At 59.7% G+C, this 21,844-nt stretch overlaps 2 protein-coding genes across 3 annotated transcripts in view; both read left to right on the forward strand.

Moving 5' to 3' along the window:
- The window catches only part of ASMTL (acetylserotonin O-methyltransferase like), a 49,422-nt gene extending 39,074 nt beyond the window's left edge, over positions 1–10,348 (forward strand). For both annotated transcript variants that reach the window (XM_074392418.1, XM_074392419.1), the window contains 3 exons: positions 603–746; positions 5,395–5,517; positions 10,001–10,348. In XM_074392418.1, the coding sequence (XP_074248519.1) occupies positions 603–746; positions 5,395–5,517; positions 10,001–10,221 (488 nt within the window). In that variant the 3' untranslated portion in view covers positions 10,222–10,348. The remainder of the gene's footprint in view (positions 1–602; positions 747–5,394; positions 5,518–10,000) is intronic.
- A 4,417-nt stretch (positions 10,349–14,765) lies between these two features.
- SLC25A6 (solute carrier family 25 member 6) lies at positions 14,766–20,139 on the forward strand. Its single transcript, XM_039475566.2, has 4 exons — positions 14,766–15,044; positions 17,616–18,102; positions 18,661–18,801; positions 19,636–20,139. Exons 1-4 carry the CDS (start codon positions 14,934–14,936, stop codon positions 19,791–19,793), a joined length of 897 nt encoding a protein of 298 aa, XP_039331500.1. The 5' UTR covers positions 14,766–14,933; the 3' UTR covers positions 19,794–20,139.
- Positions 20,140–21,844: the final 1,705 nt, after the last annotated feature.

Here is a 21,844-nt window from a genome sequence, read left to right on the forward strand (position 1 = left end):
GGTCAACATGGAGCAACCCCGTGTCTACTAAAAATATAAAAATCAGCCGGGCGTGGTGGCAGGTGCCTGTAATCCTGGCAACTCGGGAGGCGGAGGCAGGAGAATCGCGGAACCCGGGAGGCGGAGGCTGAGTCTCGCTCTGTCGCCCAGGCTGGACTGCCGTGGTGTGATCTCGGCTCAGTGCTACCTCCACCTCCCGGGTTCAAGCCATTGTCCTGCCTCAGCCTCCCGAGTAGCTGGGATCCCAGGCACCCGCCACCACGACAGGCTGATTTTTGGGCAGGCTGGCCTCGATGTCTCGACTTTGTGATCCACCCGCCTCGGCCTCCCAAAGTGCTGGGATGGCAGGCGTGAGGCACTGCGCCCGGCCATGGTGTCGGCACCCCCACGGCAGGAAGGAGAAGGGAGGAGGACCGACCCCCACCGCTGGGCCGGAAGGATTTCCCTGCAAGTCTGTGTGCCCACACGTGCCCCAGAATGGCTGCTGTGGCACCGGCCATCGCGTGAACGTGACTTCTCCTTGCTTGAGCGTTGGAGGGTCGTCAGGGTTCCGCCGGCGCCGGGAGGACCCGGCCGCACAGCACGTGTTTGCTCCCCCGCAGGCTGCACGGGCGCGCTGGCCCAGGAGCTGGCCCGGGAGTACCCGCGTCTGCAGGTGACCGTGTTCGACCTCCCCGAAGTCATCGAGCTGGCCGCACACTTCCGCCCCGCCGGGCCGCAGGCGGCTCAGATCCGATTCGCCGCCGGTGAGGCTTCTCGCGTTTGCCCCGCTGCCTGCCCGCCTTCCAGAGGGCACGCGGGGCTGCGTGTGTGCACGCGTGTTTCCGCGTGAGCCTGTCTGCGGGGTGCGTCTCTGCGTGTGTGTGCGTAGCTGACTCTGCTGTGCTTGTGTGTCTGTGTTTCTGCGTGTGTGCGTGTCTCTGTGGCATGTGCTCGTGTGTGTGGTGTGTGTGCGTGTTTGTGTGCGTGCGTGTGTCTCTGTGGTACGACCTGTGTCTGTCCGTGAGACTGTCTCTGTGTGTCTGTGTCTGCGTCTGCACACGTGTGTGTGCCTGGCGTGTCTCTGTGGTGTCTGGTGGTTGCGTATGTGTCTGTGAGGGTGTCTGTGTGTGTGCATGCATCTCTGCGGGTGTATGTGTGCATGTCTGTGTGCCTGTGTCTGTGGGTGTCTGTGCGTATGTGATGGCTGCGCTGTGTGTGTGTGCCTGTGTGTGTGTGTCAGTGTGCATGGTGTGTGAGCATGTGTGACTGCTACGTGTGTGTGTGTGCCTGTGTGTGTGTCTGCGTCTGTGTGCATGTTGTGTGTCTGTGGGTCTCTGTCCATATGTGACTGCTCTTCTATGTGTGTGTGTGTCTGTCTGTGTGTGTGTCTGTGTCAGTGTGCATGGTGTGTGAGCATGTGTGACTGCTACGTGTGTGTGTGTGTGCCTGTGTGTGTGTCTGCGTCTGTGTGCATGGTGTGTGTCTGTGAATGTCTGTATATGGGACGGCTGCGCTGTGTGTGTGTGTCTGCGTCTGTGTGCATGATGTGTGAGCATGTGTGACTGCTGCATATGTGTGTGTGTGTGTGCCTGTGTGTGTGTCTGCGGCTGTGTGCATGGTGTGTGTCTGTGAATGTCTGTATATGGGACGGCTGCGCTGTGTGTGTGTGTCTGCGTCTGTGTGCATGGTGTGTGAGCATGTGTGACTGCTGCATATGTGTGTGTGTGTGTGCCTGTGTGTGTGTCTGCGTCTGTGTGCATGCTGTGTGTCTGTGAATGTCTGTATATGGGACGGCTGCGCTGTGTGTCTGTGTCTGCGTCTGTGTGCATGGTGTGTGAGCATGTGTGACTGCTGCATATGTGTGTGTGTGTGTGTGCCTGTGTGTGTGTCTGCGTCTGTGTGCATGGTGTGTGTCTGTGAATGTCTGTATATGGGACGGCTGCGCTGTGTGTGTGTGTCTGCGTCTGTGTGCATGGTGTGTGTCTGTGGGTGTCTGTGCATATGTGACTGCTCTGTGTGTGTGTGTGTGTGTGTGTGCCTGTGTGTGTGTCTGCGTCTGTATACATGGTGTGTGTCTGTGGGTGTCTGTGCATATGTGACTGCTCTGTGTGTGTGTGTGTGCGCCTGTGTGTCTGCATCTGTGTGCATGTCTGTGTGTTTGTGTGCCTGCACCTGTCTGCGTGTGGGTGCCTGTCAGCGAGTCTCTGTGTGTCCGTGTCTGTGTGCGACCATCTGGGCATGTGTCTGCGTCTGCATGTGCCTGTGTGGGTGTATCTGTGCGTGTCCGTGCGTGTCAGTGGGTGCCTGTTTGTGGCGTGTGTTTGCATGTGTGTCTGTGACTGTGTGCGTCGGTGCCTGTGTGTGGGTATACGTGTGCATGCCTGTGTGTCTGTCTGCGTCCGTGGGTATGCCTGTGGATGGGTGTGTGTGGGTACACACAGACACGAGCGCATCTCTAAACAGGTACACGTAGCCAGGTGCGGTGGCTCACGCCTGCCATCCCATTCCTTTGGGAGGCTGAGGCGGGCGAATCACCTGAGGTCGGGAGTTCAAGACCAGCCTGAGCAACATGGTGAAACCCCATCTTAAAAATAAGAATACAAAAAAATTAGCCAGGGGTGGTGGCGGGCGCCTGAAATCCCAGCTACTCGGGAGGCTGAGGCAGGAGAATCACTTGAACCAGGGAGGCGGAGGTCGCGGTGAGCTGAGATCGGACCACTGCTCTCCAGCCTGGGCAACAAGAGCGAAACTCCATCTCGAAGACAATAAATAAATGACACACTAATAATGATGATAAACACGCCGGGCGCAGTGGGTCACCGTCTCATCCCAGCACTTTGGGAGGCCGAGGCGGGTGGATCACGAGGTCTGGAGTTCAAAACCAGCCTGGCCAAGATGATCAACACCCGTCTCTACTAAAAATAGAAAGAAATCAGCCAGGCTTAGCGGCCACCACCTGAAATCCCGGCTACTCGGGAGGCTGAGGCGGAGAATCACTTGAACCCGGGAGGGAGGTGGAGGTCGTGGTGAGCCGAGATCGGACCACTGCTCTCCAGCTTGGGCAGCAAGAGGGAAACTCCATCTCCAGTAAAGAACATCATCATCATCCTAGAAAACACAGACAAAAGAACCAGCAGCTGGGTGTCTGTGTGAAGCTGTCCTGGGTCCAGGCAGTCAGGAGGGACGGGAGGTGGGGAGCAGCTGGCCTCCATGACCACAGGCGTCCACGGCACCGAGGCCACGGAAGGAAACCACGCAACAGCTGCGACGGGACGGCCCCAGGTTAGACTGAGAGGAGAACTTCCAGGTGGCGGCCACAGAGGCACGGGTGGAGCGGAGACGCCTCATGCTCTGTAACTCGCCAGTGTCCGACGACGGCCAGGCCTGCGGGCACCTCCATGCCCCTCTTCCCCCCAAGGTTTCTGGGTAGCTTTCTACTTTTTAAAGAAACACAACTGGCCGGGCGCCGTGGCTCACACCGGTGATCCCAGCACTTTGGGAGGCTGAGGCAGGTGGATCACCTGAGGTCGGGAGTTCGAGACCAGCCCGGCCAACACGATGAAACGCCGTCTCTACTAAAAATACAAAAATGAGCCGGGCGTGGTGGCACGCACCTGTGATCCCACCTACTTGGGAGGCTGAGGCAGGAGGATCGCTTGAACCCGGGACTTGGAGGTTGCAGTGAGCCGAGATCACGCCACTGCACTCCAGCCTGGGCAACAGAGTGAGTCTCCATCGCAAAACACACACACAACACAATCACCCGACAGCTCGTCCTGCAGGAGAAACAGAAATGCTAAAGTTTATTTTACTTGTTTTATTTTTTGAGACAGACTCTTGCTCTGTCACCCAGGCTTAAGTCACATGGTGCAATCTCGGCTCACCGCAACCTCCACCTCCCAGGTTCGAACGATTCTCTTGCCTCATCTTCCCGAGCAGCTGGAACTACAGGCCCCTAGGTAATATTTTGTATTTTTAGTAGAGATGGGGTTTCACCATGTCGGCCAGGCTGGTCTTGAACTCCTGACCTCAGGTGAGCCACCCAGCTCGGCCTCCGAAAATACGGGGAATACAGGCGTGAGCCACTGCGTCCAAGTATCTGGTTTTCTTCTTGATTTTGAGACGGCGTCTCCCTCTGCCGCCCGGGCTGGAGCGCAGTGCCGCCGTCTCGGCTCGCTGCAACCTCCACTTCCAGGGTGCAAGCGATCGTCCCGCCTCAGCCTCCCGGGTCGCTGGGATGACAGCACACACCACCACACCCAGCGAGGTTCTGCTTTTTTAGCAGAGACGGGGTTTCACCGCGTTGGCCGGGCGGGTGTCGAACCCCTGAGCGCAGGTGATCCACCCACCTGGGCCTCCCAACGTGCTGGGATGACAGGCGTGAGCCACCGCGCCCGGCCTCCAATGCAACGGAGACCGTTCACTGCACTGCAGCAGACCGTCTTGTTATTTGCACAGTTACAGAGCGCCGTGCGGCTGCATACACCCCCTGCACGCAGCCCTCCCCGCGCGCCTGAATCGCGGAATTGCCCGCGAAAACCGGACTCCCCCTGGCAGACAGAGAAGGCGCTTCATGCTGACCCTGCCTGCGTTGCCCGGGCGACAGCCCTGAATTTCCTGCCGTTTTTTTATTGCGATTTTTTTGTCAGCCAGGCGGGAGTGCAGTGGGGCAGTGTAGGCCCCCTGCAACCTGCGCCTCCCGGGTTCAGGCACTTGTTCTGCCTCCACTTCCCGAGTAGCTAGAACGTCAGGCACCCGCCAGCACGCCCGGCTGACTGCTATTTTTAGTGGCGATTAGATGCGGGGTTTCGCCATGCTGCCCAGGCTGGTCTCGAACACCTGACGTGAGACGATCCCAAGGTGCGGAGGTCACAGGGCTGAGCCACCACGGCTGACCTTTTCCCTGCCGGAGTCAAATCACCCGGGTGGGACGTCACTAAGCAGCTCTTCACGGCGCTCCGTTCAAGTCCCCACGGGGATATTCCCCGGGGACACCCAATCCCACCCACGCCTGTCGCTTCTCCCTGCCTGATTTGGGACACGGGTGGCTGTCCCAGCATCTGTGACAGCATGATGGCTTTGTGACTCACCCGTGTCATCCCAGCACTTTGTGAGGCCGAGGCGGGTGGACCAGAGGGTCAGGAGTTTGCGACCAGTGTGGTCAACACGGTGAAACTCCATCTATTCTGAAAGAAGTTAGCCGGGCGTGGTGGCGGGCGCCTGTAATCCCAGGTACTCAGGAGGGTGACACAGGAGAGTCGCTTGAACCCGGGAGGCGGAGGTTGCACTGAGCCAAGATCACGCCACGGCACTCCAGCCTGGGCAACAGAGCGAGACTCCCATCAAAAAAAAAAAAAAAAAGGATACCTGTCCCACACCTGACGGACGCATCACCTTCTGTCTTGAAACCAGGTGACTTTTTCCGGGACCCCCTCCCCCCCGCAGACCTGTACGTGCTCTGCCAGATCCTGCACGACTGGGCGGATGAGAAGGTCCACCAGATACTCGGCAGCATCGCCCAGAGGTGCAAGCCAGGTGAGAAACCGTCGTCAGGTTCGCGTTCGTGAGCGCGTCGCGTTTCTGGTTCAAGTTTCCACAGGAGGCCAGGCGCGGTGGCTCACACCTGTCACCCAGCACTTTGGGAGGCCGAGGCGGGCGGATCTCCTGAGGTCAGGAGTTCGAGACCAGCCCGGCCAACATGATGAAACCCCGTCTCTACTAAAAATACAAAATGAGCCGGGCGTGATGGCGGAAGCCTGTAATACCAGCAGCTCAGGAGGCTGAGGCAGGAGGATCGCCTGAACCCGGGAGGCGGAGGCTGCAGTGAGTCGAGATGGCGCCGCCGCAGGCCAGCCTGGGCACCAAGAGCAAAACTCCATCTCAAAAATTAAAAATCGAAAAAATCTCAAAGTGAAGTGGGCCAGTGTAGGCCCGTCGTCCCCACACGGGGGGAGGCCAAGGTGGGACGCTGGCTTCACCCTGGGAGCTTGAGGCTGCAGAGACCTGTGCCCGTGCCCGTGCAGTGCAGCCTCGGCGAAGGAGTGTGACCGTATCACAAAAAAAGCCAAAGCCTGCCGAGCTACCTGTTCGTCTGAGCCAGCCGCGCGCACACACACATCGCTTTCGGAGGTCAACGTGGGTGCATCACCCGAGGTCAGGAGTTCAAGACCAGCCTGGCCTACGTGGCAAAATGCCGTCTACTGAAAAAAGTTCGCCAGGTGTGATGGCGAGAGCCTGTAGTCCCAGCTACTTGGGAGGCCGAGGCAGGAGGATCTCTAGAACCCGGGAGGCGGAGGTTGCAGTGAGCAGAGACCACGCCACCGCACTCCAGCCCGGGCGACAGAGCGAGGCTCCGTCTGCGGGAAAGAAAAATCCTAAGGAAGACAAAGTTTGTTTAGTATTCGTGAAGTGGAAGTGGGTCATCGCAAACGTCTTTTATTTATTGATTTATTTTCGAGATGGAGTCCTGCTCTGTCTCCCGGGCTGGAATACAGTGGCAGGATCCCAGCTCACCGCAACCTCCGCCTCCCGGGTTCAAGCGATGCTCCAGCCTCAGCCTCCCGAGTAGCTGGGATTTCAGGGACGCGCCACCACGCCCAGGCAATTTGTGAATTTTTAGTAGAGACGGGGTTTCATCACGTTGGCCGGGCTGGTCTCGAACTCCTGACCTCGTGACCCACCCGCCTCAGCCTCCCAAAGTGCTGTGAGCCACCGCGCCCGGCCTCAAACATCTCCATTGTGGCCGTCTTCCCGTTGAGGAGGCTGCGGAGGAGGACGAAGCGGGCGTGGGTCCTGCCGTCTCGGGGTTGCCGACACAGGGAAACCCCTGCATCCGTGGACCCTGCAGTGTAAATCCATGTTAGTCGAGGGTCCGCTGTGACGAACGTGTTTCCGCACGGGCACCCACACAGCATCTCAGCTCAAAGCCTTCACACCACGTGTCTCGCCGAGCACCCAGGCTGCTCCTGGAGCGGGTGGGGCTGCAGGAGCCCCAAGCTCAGGGGTCCGGCGACGTCCACGCCTCAGATGTCCACAGGGACGCGAGCCGGCCCTGAGGGAATCTCGCAGGCGCTCGGGCTCCGTTCCTGGACTCAGAGCTGAACGTTGCAGCTGCAGTGAAAATGCCTCTAATATTTGCAGAGAAAACGCTTGATGAGCCTAACACAGCCAGGGCCGGAGCCTCCCTTCGTGGGGGTTGAAACGGACTCCCCACAGGCTCAGCTGCTCAGGGGCCTCCACCCCCGTCTCTCTCTCTGTGTATCGATGACTCTCCGTTTTTCTTGAGACGGCGTCTCGCTCTGTCACCCCGGCTGGGGTGCAGTGGTGCGATCTCGGCTCACTGCAGCCTCCGCCTCCCGGGTCCCAGCAGTTCTCCCGCCTCAGCCTCCTCAACTGCTGGGATCTCAGGCCTGCGCCATCCCGCCGGGCTAGTTGTATTTTTAGTATGGATAAGGTTTCACCGTGCTACCCAGGCTGACCTGGAATTGCTGACCTCGTGATCTGCCTGCCTCAGCTTCCCAAAGAGCCGGGATAACAGGCGTGAGCCACCACACCCGGCTAATGTTTGCCTTTTTGTTTGTTTGTTTGTTTTTCTTCTTTTAGAGAGGTTTTCACCACGTTGGCCAGGCTGGTCTCAAACTCCCGACCTCAGGTGACCCACCTACCTCCGCCTCCCAAAGTGCTCGGATTACAGGCGTGAGCCACTGCGCCCAGCCGTATCTATCTGCTTACGTATTTTTTTCAGACAAGCTCTCCCCACCTCAGCCTCCGGAGTAGCTGGGACTCCACCCATGCATCACCACGCCTAGCTAATTTTTTTTTTTTTTTTTTGAGACGGAGTTTCGCTCTTGTTACCCAGGCTGGAGTGCAATGGCGCGATCTCGGCTCACCGCAACCTCCGCCTCCTGGGTTCAGGCAATTCTCCTGCCTCAGCCTCCTGAGTAGCTGGGATTACAGGCACGTGCCACCATGCCCGGCTAATTTTTCCTATTTTTAGTAGAGACGGGGTTTCACCATGTTGACTGGGATGGTCTCGATCTCTTGACCTCGTGATCCACCCGCCTCGGCCTCCCAAAGTGCTGGGATGACAGGCGTGAGCCACCGCGCCCGGCCCCTAGCTAATTTTTAAAAACGTTTTTGTGTGTGTGTGTGTGGCTGGGCACCGTGATTCACACCGGTAATCCCAGCACTTTGGGAGGACAAAGTGGGGGGAGTCGCCTGAGGTCGGGAGTTCGAGACCAGCCTGGCCAGCATGGTGAAACCCAGTCTCTACAAAAAAATACAAAAAAAAAAAAAAAAAAGTAGCCGGACGTGGTGGCGGGCACCGGTAGTCCCAGCTACTCAAGAGGCTGAGGCAGGAGAATCACCTGACCCAGGAGACGGAGGTTACAGTCACCTGAGGTCACACCACTGCATCCCAGCCTGGGTGACAAGAGCAAGACTTCGTTTCAAAGAAAAAAAGTTTTTTTGTGGCCTGGGGCCGTGGCTCACGCCTGTAACCCCAGCACTTTGGGAAGCCGAGTCGGGTGCATCACGAGATCAGGAGATCGAGACCATCCTGGCTAACACGGTAAAACCGCGTCTTCACTAAAAATATAAAAAATTAGCTGGGGGTGGTGGGGGGAGCCTGTAATCCCAGGGAGGCCGAGGCAGGAGAATTGGCTTGAATCCGGGAGCAGAGGTTGCAGTGCGCTGAGGTCTCGCCACCGTACTCCAGCCCGGGCGACAGAACGAGACTCCGTCTCAAAAAGAAAACTTTTTTTGTGGTGATGGGAGTCTCGCTCTGTCACCCAGCCTGGAGGACCGTCTGTCATCATAACTCCCTCCCGCCTTCACCTCCTGAGTTCAAGCAATGCTCCCACCTCAGCCTCCCGAGTCGCTGAGAGTACAGACCTATGTCACCAGGCCCTGGTAGTTTAAAACATTTTTGTTTTTTGTAGAGATGGGGTCTTGCTACGTTGCCCAGGCTACTCTCAAACTCCTGGGCTCAAGCGATCCTCCCGCCTCAGCCGCCCAAAGCACTGGGGTTAAAGACGTGACCCAGTGCACCCTGACTTACTTTCTTCCTCTCTCTCCTCCTGTTTTTCTGTGTCACATTTATCATCAATGTGTTTGTTTCTCATCTTTCCGCCTCCTGCTCTCCTTCCTCATCTCTGTCTCTTCCTCCCTCTCCCCACCCCGTCTCTGTCTCTCTTTATACATCTAGCATCTGTCATCCTCTTTAAAAAAAAAATAAATAAAACGGAGACAGGGTCTCTCTCACTAAGTTGCTCAGGTGGGTTTGAAACTCCTGGGCTCAAACCAGCCTCCCGCCTTAGCCTCCCGAAATGCTACCATGGCAGGCGTGAGCCACCGTGTCTGACCTTGTAGCGATCATCTGTCACTTATCTGTCTTCTGTCCCTCACTTATTACCTATCCATCGTCCTCTAGCCTATCTATCCATCCGTCCTTGTACCCATCACCTACCAGCTATTCACCCCTCCATCCATCCGTCCATCATCTATTCACCACTGCATCCTTCTGACCCATGCATCCATCCATCATCTACCAGCTATCCACCCCTCCATCCTCACCCATGCATCCATCCATTCATCATCTACCATGTATTCACCCCTCCATCCTTACCCATCCATCCATCAACCCACCCACCTATGTATTATCCACCATCTGTTCACTCATCCATCCATCCATCCACCATCCACGCATCTTTCTACCAACCTCTCTACCCCTCATCCACCATCCATCCATCCCTCCATCCATCCATCCTTCCATCCAGGAGAATGGGAAGAGGCCCTGGCGATGCATCCAGCCAGCCCGCCACCTCTCGATCTTATCTGTCCGCCCTGCATGGAGTCCCCGTCTCTCTCCGCTCCCCTAGTTGCGTGGGTCTCCCGGGCAGGGCTTCTCGGCAGCCTGTGTTCACTGTTCTGACGTCTGGTGGCCCGCTGTGTGCCCTGCTGGCCCCTGACGGAAGGCTGCCTGGCTGGCCAGGACTCCAGCTCTCTGCTCTCCCCGCAGGGGCCGGCCTGCTGCTGGTGGAGATGCTCCTGGACGAGGAGAAGAGGGAGGCGCGGGTCGGCCTGATGCAGTCGCTGAACATGCTGGTGCAGACGGGGGGCCGGGAGCGGAGCCCGAGCGAGTATCGGCGCTTGCTGGAGCCACACGGCTTCCGCCAGGTGCAGGTGGCACACCTGCGCGGCATCCTGGATGCCATGCTGGCCACCAGAGTGGCTCCCTGAGGCCCAGGCAGCGTGCTCATGATAGGGCCACCCTCCTGCAGGCTGCAGGGGCCGCGCCATGCCCGGCCGCCCCAGCAAAGCCCCACAGGAACGTGCCGTCTTGGTGAATAAAGAAGGTGAAAGCGTGTGTGTGGCTCCTCTGGGGGTGGGGGGTGTCCCTGAGGGAAGAGGCTGCGTCTGGGGAGGAGGGAACGGAGGGAAGCCGGGGGCGACCCTTCAGCCCAGGAGACATCCTGGGAGCCAGCGGCCTTGCAGAGCGGCCGGCGTGGACCCCGGGGCGGGCGGTGGGCACAGGGCTTTCTCCTGCCTCCCCGCGGCCCGCCTCTGCCCTCCTGCCTGCATCTTCCCCACGGTTTCCAGGGTGTTTCCTCCACGGGACAAGATGGCCTCGCCGCCGCTCACCCCTGAACGCCCAGGGGCCGTGGGGCGGCCGGTGTCCGGCAGCTTCCACCTGCCCGGACGTGCTGCCCTCGCTCCTCAGTGGGACTCCCTGTGGCCCCGGCCGCGGGGCTGAGACGCGCCTTTTTTATTTTGAGGTGACGCCCAGGCTGGAGCGCAGTGACAGGATCGGGGCTCACCGCACCCTCCGCCGCCCGGGTTCAAGCGATGGTCCTGCCTCAGCCTCCCGAGTCGCTGGGATGACAGGCGTGTGCCACCACACCGGGCTCTTGTCTGTATTTTTACTACACATGGGGTTTCACCGCGTTGGCCAGGCTGGTCTCAAACTCCCGACCTCAGTGAGCGCCCACCTCGGCCTCCCACAGCCCTGGGAGCCGCCTCCCTGGGCCTGTCTTCCCTGTCTCCTTAAAGCACAGAAACAACGTACACATTCTTTTCGTGACGTCAGGCGACTGTAAGGGGAGCGGCTTGACTTGGGGGTTACCGAGCCCATGTGTGACAACTGAAGCTCACGCCTGTCATCCAAGCACTTTGGAGGCAAGGCGGGCGGATCACCTGAGGTCTGGGGTTCAAGACCAGCCAGAGCAACGTGGTGAAACCGCGTCTTAAAAAAAAAAAAGAAAAAAAACCACAGCCACGTGTCCATCCAGGAACTTGAAATAGGCCCCCTGCGCTTAAAGACGTTTCCCGCCGGCGTACGTCTCCTGTAGAAAACAGTCGCAAGGGGTTAGACACCCAGATAACGTCTCAAATATATCAGCACAGAGATTCTGGCCGGGCACAGTGGCTCACGCCTGTAATCCCAGCACTTGGGTAGGCTGAGGTGGTCGGATGCTCTGAGGTCACGAGTTCGAGACCAGCGTGGGCAACGTGGCGAAACCCTGTCTCTCCTAAAAAGACAAAAATCAGCCAAGCGTGGTGGCAGAAACCTGTAATTCTGGTTCTTCGGGGGAGGCTTGAACCCAGAAGGCAGAGAGTGCCGTGAGCCGAGATCACGTCACTGCAGTCCAGGTTGGGCAACAGAGCGAGACTCCATCTCAAAAAAACAAGAAACATAGAAACCACCTCTGCGTCTTTATGAACCCACACACTTTTCTGCCCCGCAAGGGGCTGTCAGGACAGATTCCACGAGGGCACCTAAGAGATCAGGCAGCTGTGATCTCTGAAGCCCACGGGTCATTTCCTCAGAGGCTGGCAGAGAAGGGACCTCGTGGCCGGGTGCCCGGCAGGCGGGTGGGGGCTCATTCGTCTGCCCTCGGAGGGGAAGGGCGGTGACACACACAGCCCTGCCCCCACTCCGCAGCAGGTGGCGTCTCCCATTCCCAATCCCTGCGTGCCAGGCCCGCCTGGACCCTCCTTTTCCAGGGAGGCCGTGTCCCCGCGTTCGGGAGCAGGTGGCCCCAGAGACCTCCCAGGTCAGGCGCTGTTGAGGCTCACGGAGCGTGTGGTGTTACCTCCCAGATACGAAGGGAAAACGCACGAGTATCCAAGGCTAAGTCCACGGGCAGCCCCGATTAGCGACCACTCATTCATTCACTCATTCCTCCCTCCCAGTTAGCGATGCATTCATTGCTCCCAGTTAGCAACTCACTCATTCATCCCAGGTACCGGTTCGTTCATTCACTCCAGTTAGCCATTAATTCATCCGCCCCTCCTGTTAGTGATTCATTCATTCATCCGTTAGCCATTCATTCATGCATGCATGCCTCCCAGTTAGCAATTCATTCATTAATCCAGGTAGCGGTTCAGTCACCCCAGTAGCAATTCATTTATTCATCCCAGTTAGCAACTCACTCATTCCTCCCTTTTAGCAATTCAGTCATGCCAGTTAGTGATTCATTAATTCATCGATCTCTCCTAGTTAGCGTTCATTCATCCATCACTTCTATTTAGCAATTCATTCAATCTAGTTAGCAATTCACTCTCATCCCCGTTACCGATTCTTTCATTCATTCAAGTTAGCCATTCATTCATCTCACTTAGCGATTCATTCATTCATAGTCACGCCAGTTAGCCATTCATTCATGCATCCCAGTTAGTGATTCCTTTTCATCCCAGAGAGCAATTCATGCATTCATTCACCCCAGTTAGCAATTCATTCATCCATTCCAGAAGCATCTGCCGAGCGCATCCTGGGTGCAATGTCCAAGCACCCAGGCAGCGTCGTGGCTCTGAGCCGCGCTTGAGCAGAGCCCGCAGACAGCACAGCCCCGGCCGTCTCAGCCCCTGGACACTGTTAGCGATCCCCACCCGCACAGAAGGAAACTTCTCTCTTCTAAGACAGGCTTTGCAGACTTGGCACAGCAGGTTCCAGGGCGCAGGCCTGCAGCCCCGGCCAGGGCACCTGCGGGGAACCAGCCTCACCTGGAAACAGCAGCTCCGGCTCCCTGGGCGCTGCCTGGAAATGACCAGGGGCAGAGACTCGGGCCTCAGCCAACTCCCCACCCCCGCCCGGCCTCTGTGCCCTATGCCAGGGCCCCTGCAGGGAGCCTGGCTCGGTCCAGGTCCTAGGGGGACCCTGTCCAACATGGTGCTCTGGCAGAGCGTCAGGAATGCGCTTGGTCTCCACCGGAGGTCAGACCTTTCCATGGCTCAGTGACTTTTTTTTTTTTTTTTTTTTTTTTTTTTGGAGACCGTCTTGCTCAGGCGCCCAGGCTGGAGTGCAGTGGCACGATCTTGGGTCACTGCAACCTCCGCTTCCCGGGCTCAAGCAGTTCTGCCTCAGTCTCCCCAGTAGCTGGGACTACAGGTGAGCGCCACCATGCCCAGCTGATTTTTGTATTTTTTCAGTAGACACCGGGTCTCACCGTGTTGGCCAGGATGGTCTCGATCTCGTGACCCGCCCGCCTCCCTCGGCCTCCCAAAGTGCCGGGATGACAAGCTCAGTGACTTCTCGGCCAGCGTCTCCCCGATGCAGCACCCAGAGCCGGCGGCAGCCCGCAGCCCCGGCCCCCAGCGCCCTCCGCAGAGGTCGGGACAGGCCTCAGGCAGGGCTCCCGGCGACGCTGCGCTCAGGGTTCACCGAGCACTTCGGAGCCCAAGGCGGGGGGATCACCTGACGTCGGCAGTTCAAGACCAGCCTGACCAACATGGTGAAATCTTAAAAAAAAAGAAAGAAATGAAGGAGATAGGAAATGAAAGAAAGACGAAAAGGAGACGGAGGAAGAAAAGGCGCGAGGGAGAGATGGAAAGAGGGAGAAAAAGCGAAGACGCAGAGAGGAAAGCGTCACCCAGGTCAGCAGTTCGAGACCAGCCTGGCCTACACGGTGGTGAAACGCCGTCTCTAAAAAAAAAAAAAAAGAAAACAAAAATAGAGGACAGGACGGACGGAGGAAAGAAGGAGGGAGCCGAAAAGAAAACCAGGGGAGAAAGAGAAAGGAGGGGAGGGGGGGGAGGAGGGGGAGGGGGGGGAGGAGGGGGGGCTGCGGGGGAGGGAGGAAGACGGATGGGGACACCGGGAACGCGGACGCTCCGCCGCACACCCCGCCGGGCAGACACGGGGAGACGGCGGCTGCCCCGGGCACGTGGGCGCGGCCCGGGAACCCCCAGGCCGGGCGCGGAGGGCACCGTGGGGTCAAAGGTCAGAGGCCTAGGGACCCATCCTCGCACCCGCCGGTCGCCGGGTCCCGGGTCGGCGGCCGGACCGAGCCGCGGCAGGGTCTCCCGACGCGCCACCCTGGAGACGGCGAACGGGGTGGGGGGGGGTGTCGCAGCCGCCTGGGGGTCAGGGGTCAAAGGTCGGGGATCGGGGCACCACGTGTCGCGCGTCCCGGCGGACTCGCCGCGGCCTCCGGGAGAAAGCGGACGTCGCTGTCGGAAGGCACCTCGATCTGGATGAGCTCCTGACTCTGCAGACGCCCGCCCGGCCACTCGGGCCCTGGCAACGCCGTGACCTTCACAAGGTCAAGATTGCCGCGGACGCCCCCACAACCCCACCCCGGCCCTTACGGCGCATGGGCGGGGCCGGGCTCCCGGCATACCTCGCGGTGCGTGGCGGGGCGTCGCCGGGGAGCTCAGCCAATCGTCGCCGTGCGCTAGTGCGCGGGGCGGGGCGCGGCGCGGTACCCGGCAGCCCTCGAGGGCGAGGCACGCAGGCGGACGAAGGGGCGTGGCCTGGCGACGCAGCCAATGAGCGTGGCGCGCGGGGGCGCGGGGCGGGGAAGTGGGCGTGGCGTCGGCGCCTTAGCGGCTGCGCGCTAGCAACCCCGTCCTTTCGGTCCCGGCGGCGGCAGGGCTGATCCAGCGGCACCCTCCCTTCACTCTCCGCGCCCGCTCTCCGGCTGTCCGACCGCTCCGCTGCCCGCCCCGCCACCATGACGGAACAGGCCATCTCCTTCGCCAAGGACTTCCTGGCCGGAGGCATCGCCGCCGCCATCTCCAAGACGGCCGTGGCCCCGATCGAGCGGGTCAAGCTTCTGCTGCAGGTGCGGACACGCGGGCGCGGGCGCGGCCTCCCCGCGGCGAGGGGACGGGAACCGGGTGGCCGGGCCGGGCGGGTCGCGGTCAGCTGGCCTTGCAGGCAGGCGCCGGAAGTGGAAGGCCGCGGGTGCTTTGTTCACGCGCCGCCGGCTTCCCGGGCCCGCGTCACGTGATGGTTGCCGCAGGGGTGGGGACCTCGCGCGTGCGCGGTCGGGCCGCGGCCGGGAAGTCCAGGCGTGCGCTCTGCGCCCGGCGGGCGGGGGACTCAGGCGCGGGACGCACGGCGCATGCGCGGTGGGCTAGGCGCGTGAACGTGAACCTGCGGCGAGCGGGCCTTGACCTTGAACTTGTCATCCTGCAGATTGGCGGGGCTGGGACCACCGCTGCCGGCCGCTGCCTGGCCAGCGTCTGCTCTGCACCCTCCTCCGAGAAGGGCAATTCTAAGGCCAACGGGGCAGCGAGCCTGCCCTCAGGTGTCCTGCAGTAGCCAGGGTGTGGTTACTGCTGGTTCTTAACCCCTTCCTAGCTCTGTCGCGCAATTTTCATGCAGAGCAATGTTGTTTTTTTTTTTTTTTTTTTTTTTTTTAATCTCTGGCTCCCAAGCGTTAATAAAACCTTCAAGTGTTACTAAAAGTGGCATAATGGGGCCGGGAGCGGTGGCTCACACCTCTAATCCCAGCACTTTGGTAGGCTGAGGCAGGTGGATCACGAGGTCAGGGGTTCAAGGCCACCCTGGACAACGTGGTGAAAGCGCGTATCTATCACAGATTTTAAAAATATTAGCAGGGCGTGGTGGCGGTTATGTGTAGTCCCAGCTACTGGGGAGGCTGAGGCAGGAGAATCGCTTGAACCTGGGAGGGGGAGGTTGCGGTGGGCAGAGGTCACACCACTGTGCTCCAGCCTGGGCAACAGGGTCAGGCTACGTCTCAAAAAATAATAAATAAATAAACTAGCATCATGGTTAGGGACATTGCTGTTAAGGATGCCGTTGTAAACTGCACTCCTAGTGAGAGTCGGTGATTGGTATAAACAGGCTTGGTTCTAAGGACAGGTGTGGTCTGAGCATGGTGGCTCCCACCCGCGATCCCAGCGCTTTTCGGAGGCCTGCGGAAGATGGCTTAAGGCCAGCCAGGGCAACAGAGAAACACCCCATCTCAAAAAATATTTTTTTGTGACTTAACAAAGCAGAGAGGCCCGGGGAGGATCACTTGAGCCCAGGAGTTTGAGAACAGCCAGGACAACATAGCAAGACCCTGACTTGTAAAAAAGAATTTTTTTTTTTTTCTTTTTGAGATGGGAGTTTCTTGGGCTTGTAGTCCAGGTTCAAGCGATTCTCCTGGCTCAGCCTCCCGAGTAGCTGGGATGACAGGTGTGCACCACTATAACCAGCTAGTTTTTGTATTTTGAGTAGAGACGGGGTCTCACCATGTTGGCCAGGCTGGTCTCTTTTATCCTGACCTACAGGTGATCCGCCCACCTCAGCCTCCTAAAGTGCCGGGATTACAGGCGGAAGTCACCACGCCCAGCCATGAAAATTTTTTAGGCATGGCTGGGTGGGGTGTCCCAGCACTTTGAGAGGGCAGGGAGGATCCCCTGAGCCTTGGAAGCTTCAGACCAGCTTGGGCAATGCAGCAACACTCCATCTCTAGAAGTCATTTTTTGAGTTAGTGAGGTTTCATGGTTGCGCCCCTGTAGGTCCAGGTACTCAGGAGACTGGGGTGGGAGGCTGACAAAATGCAGCATTTGGAGGCTGTGAGGTACACGAGACCCTGTCTCTTTAAAAAAAAGAAACCGGTTCAGTGACTCACAATGGTAATCCCAAGACTTTAAAGAGGCTGAGGAACACCTGAGGTCAGGAGATCAAGAGCAGCCTGACCAACATGGTGAATCCCGTCTCTACTGAAAATAACAAACATTAGCCGGGAATGGTGGTGGGCACCTGTAGTCCCAGCTACTCGGGAGGCTGAGGCAGGAGAATCGCTTGTTGAACTGAGAGGCAGAGATTGTAGTGAGCCGAGATCACGCCACTGCACTCTAGCCTGGCAACAGAGTGAGACTGTGTCTCAAAAAAAAAAAAAAGAAAAAAAAAAGGAAGGAAAGAAGAGAAGGGGCTTGTCCAGGTGAAAGTCCCAAGGACAGTTTATCATTCATGCCCACAAGGTGGTCCGCGCACCTCGGCCTCCCAGAGTGCTGGGATTACAGGCGTGAGGCACCGCGCTCCGCGACACAGGCTACTTTTCTTTTTTGTTTTTTTTTTCCCTGAGACTATTCCAGGTAACACAAGGTAATTTTGTAAACAGGATGCCCCGTAGCTGGGTGCTTGGCTCACACCTGTAATCCCTGCACCTCCCCAGCCACTCAGGACGCTGAGGCAGGAGAATCGCTTGAACCTGGGAGGTGGAGGTTGCAGTGAGGTGAGATGGTGCCACTGCACTCCAGCCTGGGCAACGAGAGCAGAAGCTCGTCTCAAAAAAAATAAATAAATAAAATAAAAGGGTGCCATGGGTAGCTGGGGTGTTTCCGGGTGGTTGGGCCCAGGTCCGGTCTGAATGCACGAACCCCCTGTGCGACCCCAGGTCCAGCACGCCAGCAAGCAGATCGCGGCCGACAAGCAGTACAAGGGCATCGTGGACTGCATCGTCCGCATCCCGAAGGAGCAGGGCGTGCTGTCCTTCTGGAGGGGCAACCTGGCCAACGTCATCCGCTACTTCCCCACGCAAGCGCTCAACTTCGCCTTCAAGGATAAGTACAAGCAGATCTTCCTGGGGGGCGTGGACAAGCACACGCAGTTCTGGAGGTACTTTGCGGGCAACCTGGCCTCCGGCGGGGCGGCCGGCGCCACCTCCCTCTGCTTCGTGTACCCCCTGGATTTCGCCAGAACCCGCCTGGCCGCCGACGTGGGCAAGTCGGGCACGGAGCGCGAGTTCCGCGGCCTGGGAGACTGCCTGGTGAAGATCACCAAGTCCGACGGCGTGCGCGGCCTGTACCAGGGCTTCAGCGTCTCCGTGCAGGGCATCATCATCTACCGCGCCGCCTACTTCGGCGTCTACGACACGGCCAAGGGTACGTGGGGCGGCGGCGCGGGGCCGGGGCTGCAGGTCCGGGATCGCCGTGCGGGCAGAGCTGCCTGCTCCGGAGGCCTCGCTCAGCGTCTTCTCCCCGTGTCCTCGGGGAGAAGGTCGTCCGCGTGTGTGTGCGCGTGTGTGTGTGCGCGTGTGTCCGAGTCCTCATCTGCCTTTAGAAGGGAACTAGCCCCATAGGACCGCGGCCTGCCCGACTGACCTCCTTTGAAGTCCGTATGTGCAAGGACACCTGCCGTCTGAGGTCCTGCGGTGTTGGGACTTCAGTGTGTGGATTTTGAGGACACGGTGTGAGTCTCATAGTCACCGTGACCCGTCAGAAGATCAGGCCCAGGCCTGCAGACAAAATCGCTGCCCCAGTGTGGCAGAAACATCTTGGCTGGGTCCTGCCCCACGCCGGCCTCTGGGACCGTCTTGCCCCGGCCCTGCATGCTGTGGACGTCAGCCGGCCTGAGCAGGCGCGTGGAGGGGCTTTGGGGTCCCGGCAGAGCTCGGGGGGTGCTGCAGGCGCCGGCAGGTGACGTGTCGCTGCCCCCCGCAGGCATGCTGCCCGACCCCAAGAACACGCACATCGTGGTGAGCTGGATGATCGCGCAGACGGTGACGGCGGTGGCCGGCGTGGTGTCGTACCCCTTCGACACGGTGCGCCGGCGCATGATGATGCAGTCGGGCCGCAAAGGAGGTACCGCGCGGGCTCGGGGGGCGGGAGTGGCAGCCGGGGCTCTTAAGTGTGTGCCCGTGGGAGGTACCACGCGGGCTCAGGGGGCGGGACGGGGAGTCGGGGCTCCTGGGCGTGCGCCCGTGGGAGGTACCGCGCGGGCTCGGGGGGTGGGACGGGCAGCAAGGGCTCCTGGGCATGCGCCCGTGGGAGGTACCGTGTGGGCTCGGGGGGCGGGACGGGCAGCCAGGGCTCCTGGGCGTGTGTCCGTGGGAGGTACCACGCGGGCTGGGGGGTGGGACGGGCAGCCAGGGCTCCTGGGCGTGTGTCCGTGGGAGGTACCCTGTGGGCTGGGGGGGGGCGGGAGGGGGAGCCAGGAGTTCCTGAGCCTGGGCCGGTGAGAGGCCGGGACCCCTCGAAGGACGCGCTCCCTGGGGTCTGTTAGCAGTGGCACGTCCTACGGTAACCCGTTGGTGTGGAAGCGTTTTCCTGCATGACCGGCTTGTGACGGTTCTGAGATTTCGCGGTCCAGGCAGCGGTCTCCCGATCCCCAGCTCGTAGGAGCGCAGGTCACATGGCCGCCCCTGCCCCTGCCGTCTCTGCCTGGATGCGGGCGTGGAGCCGGAGGGCGCCCGGGGTGGGCCCTCAAGTCCGCTGTCAAGCCGCGTGGAGACCGTGGCGTAGCAGGACGGCTTGAGCTGGGGGCGCTCGGTAACCAGGGCCTCAGTTTCCCGCCGTGTAAAGAGACGTGTGGTTCGGCCGTGTGGGGTGTCCCTTCTGTGACGTGTCTGTGGGGGTCCCGGTGGCGTCTGCGTCCCTCGGGACGTGCAGCGATGCCCTGACTGCCTGTCGTTGCAGCTGACATCATGTACACGGGCACCGTCGACTGCTGGCGGAAGATCTTCAGAGACGAGGGGGGCAAGGCCTTCTTCAAGGGCGCGTGGTCCAACGTCCTGCGCGGCATGGGCGGCGCCTTCGTGCTGGTCCTGTACGACGAGCTCAAGAAGGTCATCTAAGGGCACGGCCGGCACACGCGCGCACACACGCACACACGCACCGACACCACCACGTAGACTCCTCAACCGAGCGGACCACCGACCTTCCAGAAACGCCAGTCTCTTTCCCAGCCGGATCCTGCCTGTAGACAGCCAGGGAAGGTTCTAGAAAAGGGGCGCCCTGGGATCCAGCCTTCGGCACCCGATTCCATGGCTCCATCCCCGGGGGAGGGGAGGGAATCATGGCGTCCTCTCGGGGCCCCGGGTGAGACACTCCAGTGCTGAGACCTGCAGTCCAGATGCTTGTAGGACCCAAATCGTGTTTAACTATTTATTTAAAACAAGAGAACCATGTCTTCTGTTTCTACGCAAGCGTTCCCCTCCTTCGCACGGCGGGTACTTGTTCTTCTGTTCCTCGTGTGGCAGCCCCGCCGAGGAGCACGTCACGCGAGGGAACACCCGCCGGAGCTGGCCGCGGGGTCCAGGGACGTGGGCGTGGCCGCGTGCTCTGCCCGCATTCCCCTGGGCTGCGTGCTGCCTCCTCCCGGCATCCCCAGGATGGGGTCCCGGCGGGGAAGGGGTGGGGTTCAAACCGAGGCTGACAGAGGGAGCTGGGCTCCCCAGTAGATGGCGGGGCCCCCACGGCATCTGCGCTGACTGTGCCTTCTGTGAAACTCCACGGCGCTGCTCCTTGGGCTGCCTGTAAACCGCACGCCTCACGGCTCTGGAGGCTGGAAGGCCAGGAAGAGAGGGGCCCTCTCCCCACTTTTTTTTTGCTGGGGGGAGACAGTCTCATTCTGTCACCCGGGCTGCAGTGCACCAGCGTGATCTCAGCTCACCACAGCCTCCACCTCCCAGGTTCAAACCATTCTCCTGCCTCAGTCTCCTGAGTAGCTGCGACAATGGGCACCTCATTTTTGCTTTTTTTTTTTGAGACGGAGTTTTGCTCTCGTTAACCCAGTCTGGAGTGCAATGGCGCGATCTCAGCTCACCGCAACCTCCGCCTCCTGGGTTCAGGCAATTCTCCTGCCTCAGCCTCCTGAGTAGCTGGGATGACAGGCACGTGCCACGATGCCCAGCTAATTTTTGGTATTTTTAATAGAGACGGGGTTTCACCATGTTGACCAGGATGGTCTCGATCTCTCGACCTCGTGATCGACCCGCCTCGGCCTCCCAAAGTGCTGGGATGACAGGCTTGAGCCACTGCGCCCGGCTAATTTTTGTATTTTTAGTAGAGACGCGGTTTCACCATATTGCTAAGGCCGATCTTGAACTCCCGACCTCGAGTGCTCCACCCGCCTCAGCCTCCCAAAGTGCTGGTATTTCAGGCGTGAGCCACCACTCCGGGCCTGGAGTCCCCTTTCCAAGGGCAGTCATCATCCGTGACGGGTCTCTTCCCAGAGATCCCCCAGTTCAATGGCATCGCTTTGGACAGAAGGTTCCAACCTGAATCTGGGGAAACTGAGGCAGGCCTGATCCCGTGAACTCCCTGCCCACCTGCTGGCATCTCCCTGGGGCCCCTGCAGCCTCCATTCCAGCATCGAGTGGAGTTCGCATCCCCAAAGTGGAAGCTGTCCCCGTGCACCAGGAAGGGTCCTCACCGCCAGGTGCGGCAGCTGTGTCCCGGCTCTTCCACACCGCAGTCATTGCGGGGGAGGAAAACGCCCTGCTGAGTCTCCAGCGGCCTCAGTGTGGGAGCTTCGCGGTGTCAGCCCCTGGTCGGGACACAGCCGGCAGCCATGGCGTTCCAGGAGAGCCGTGGGCTGCCCAGAAATCCCGGCCGCGAAAGGCAGGATCTTTCTGGGTGTGGGCAGCAGTCGCTGTCACCCATGCCGGAGTGCGGTGGTGCGATCCCATTTCACTGGGCCTCGGCTTCCCGAGTGGCTGGGATTACGGGCGCCTGGCGCCGCCCCCGCTAATTCTATATTTTTGGTAGAGGCAACATTTCACCTCATTGGCCAAGACGGTCTCAACCCCCTGACGTCGTGATCCTCCCACCTCAGACTCTCAGAGTGCCAGAATGACTGAGACCAGCCTGGCCAACATGGAGCGACCCCGTCCCTGTTAAGAAC

This window comes from Saimiri boliviensis, chromosome Y (genome assembly GCF_048565385.1).
Source record: "Saimiri boliviensis isolate mSaiBol1 chromosome Y, mSaiBol1.pri, whole genome shotgun sequence".
NCBI lineage: Eukaryota > Metazoa > Chordata > Mammalia > Primates > Cebidae > Saimiri > Saimiri boliviensis.

Coding starts and splice junctions, on each gene's coding strand:
- SLC25A6 (XM_039475566.2), top strand. CDS start 14,934: ATGACGGAACAGGCCATCTCCTTCGCCAAGGACTTCCTGGCCGGAGGC. Junction 18,103..18,660: donor CGTCTACGACACGGCCAAGG/GTACGTGGGGCG, acceptor TGCCCCCCGCAG/GCATGCTGCCCGACCCCAAG. Junction 18,802..19,635: donor GCAGTCGGGCCGCAAAGGAG/GTACCGCGCGGG, acceptor CTGTCGTTGCAG/CTGACATCATGTACACGGGC.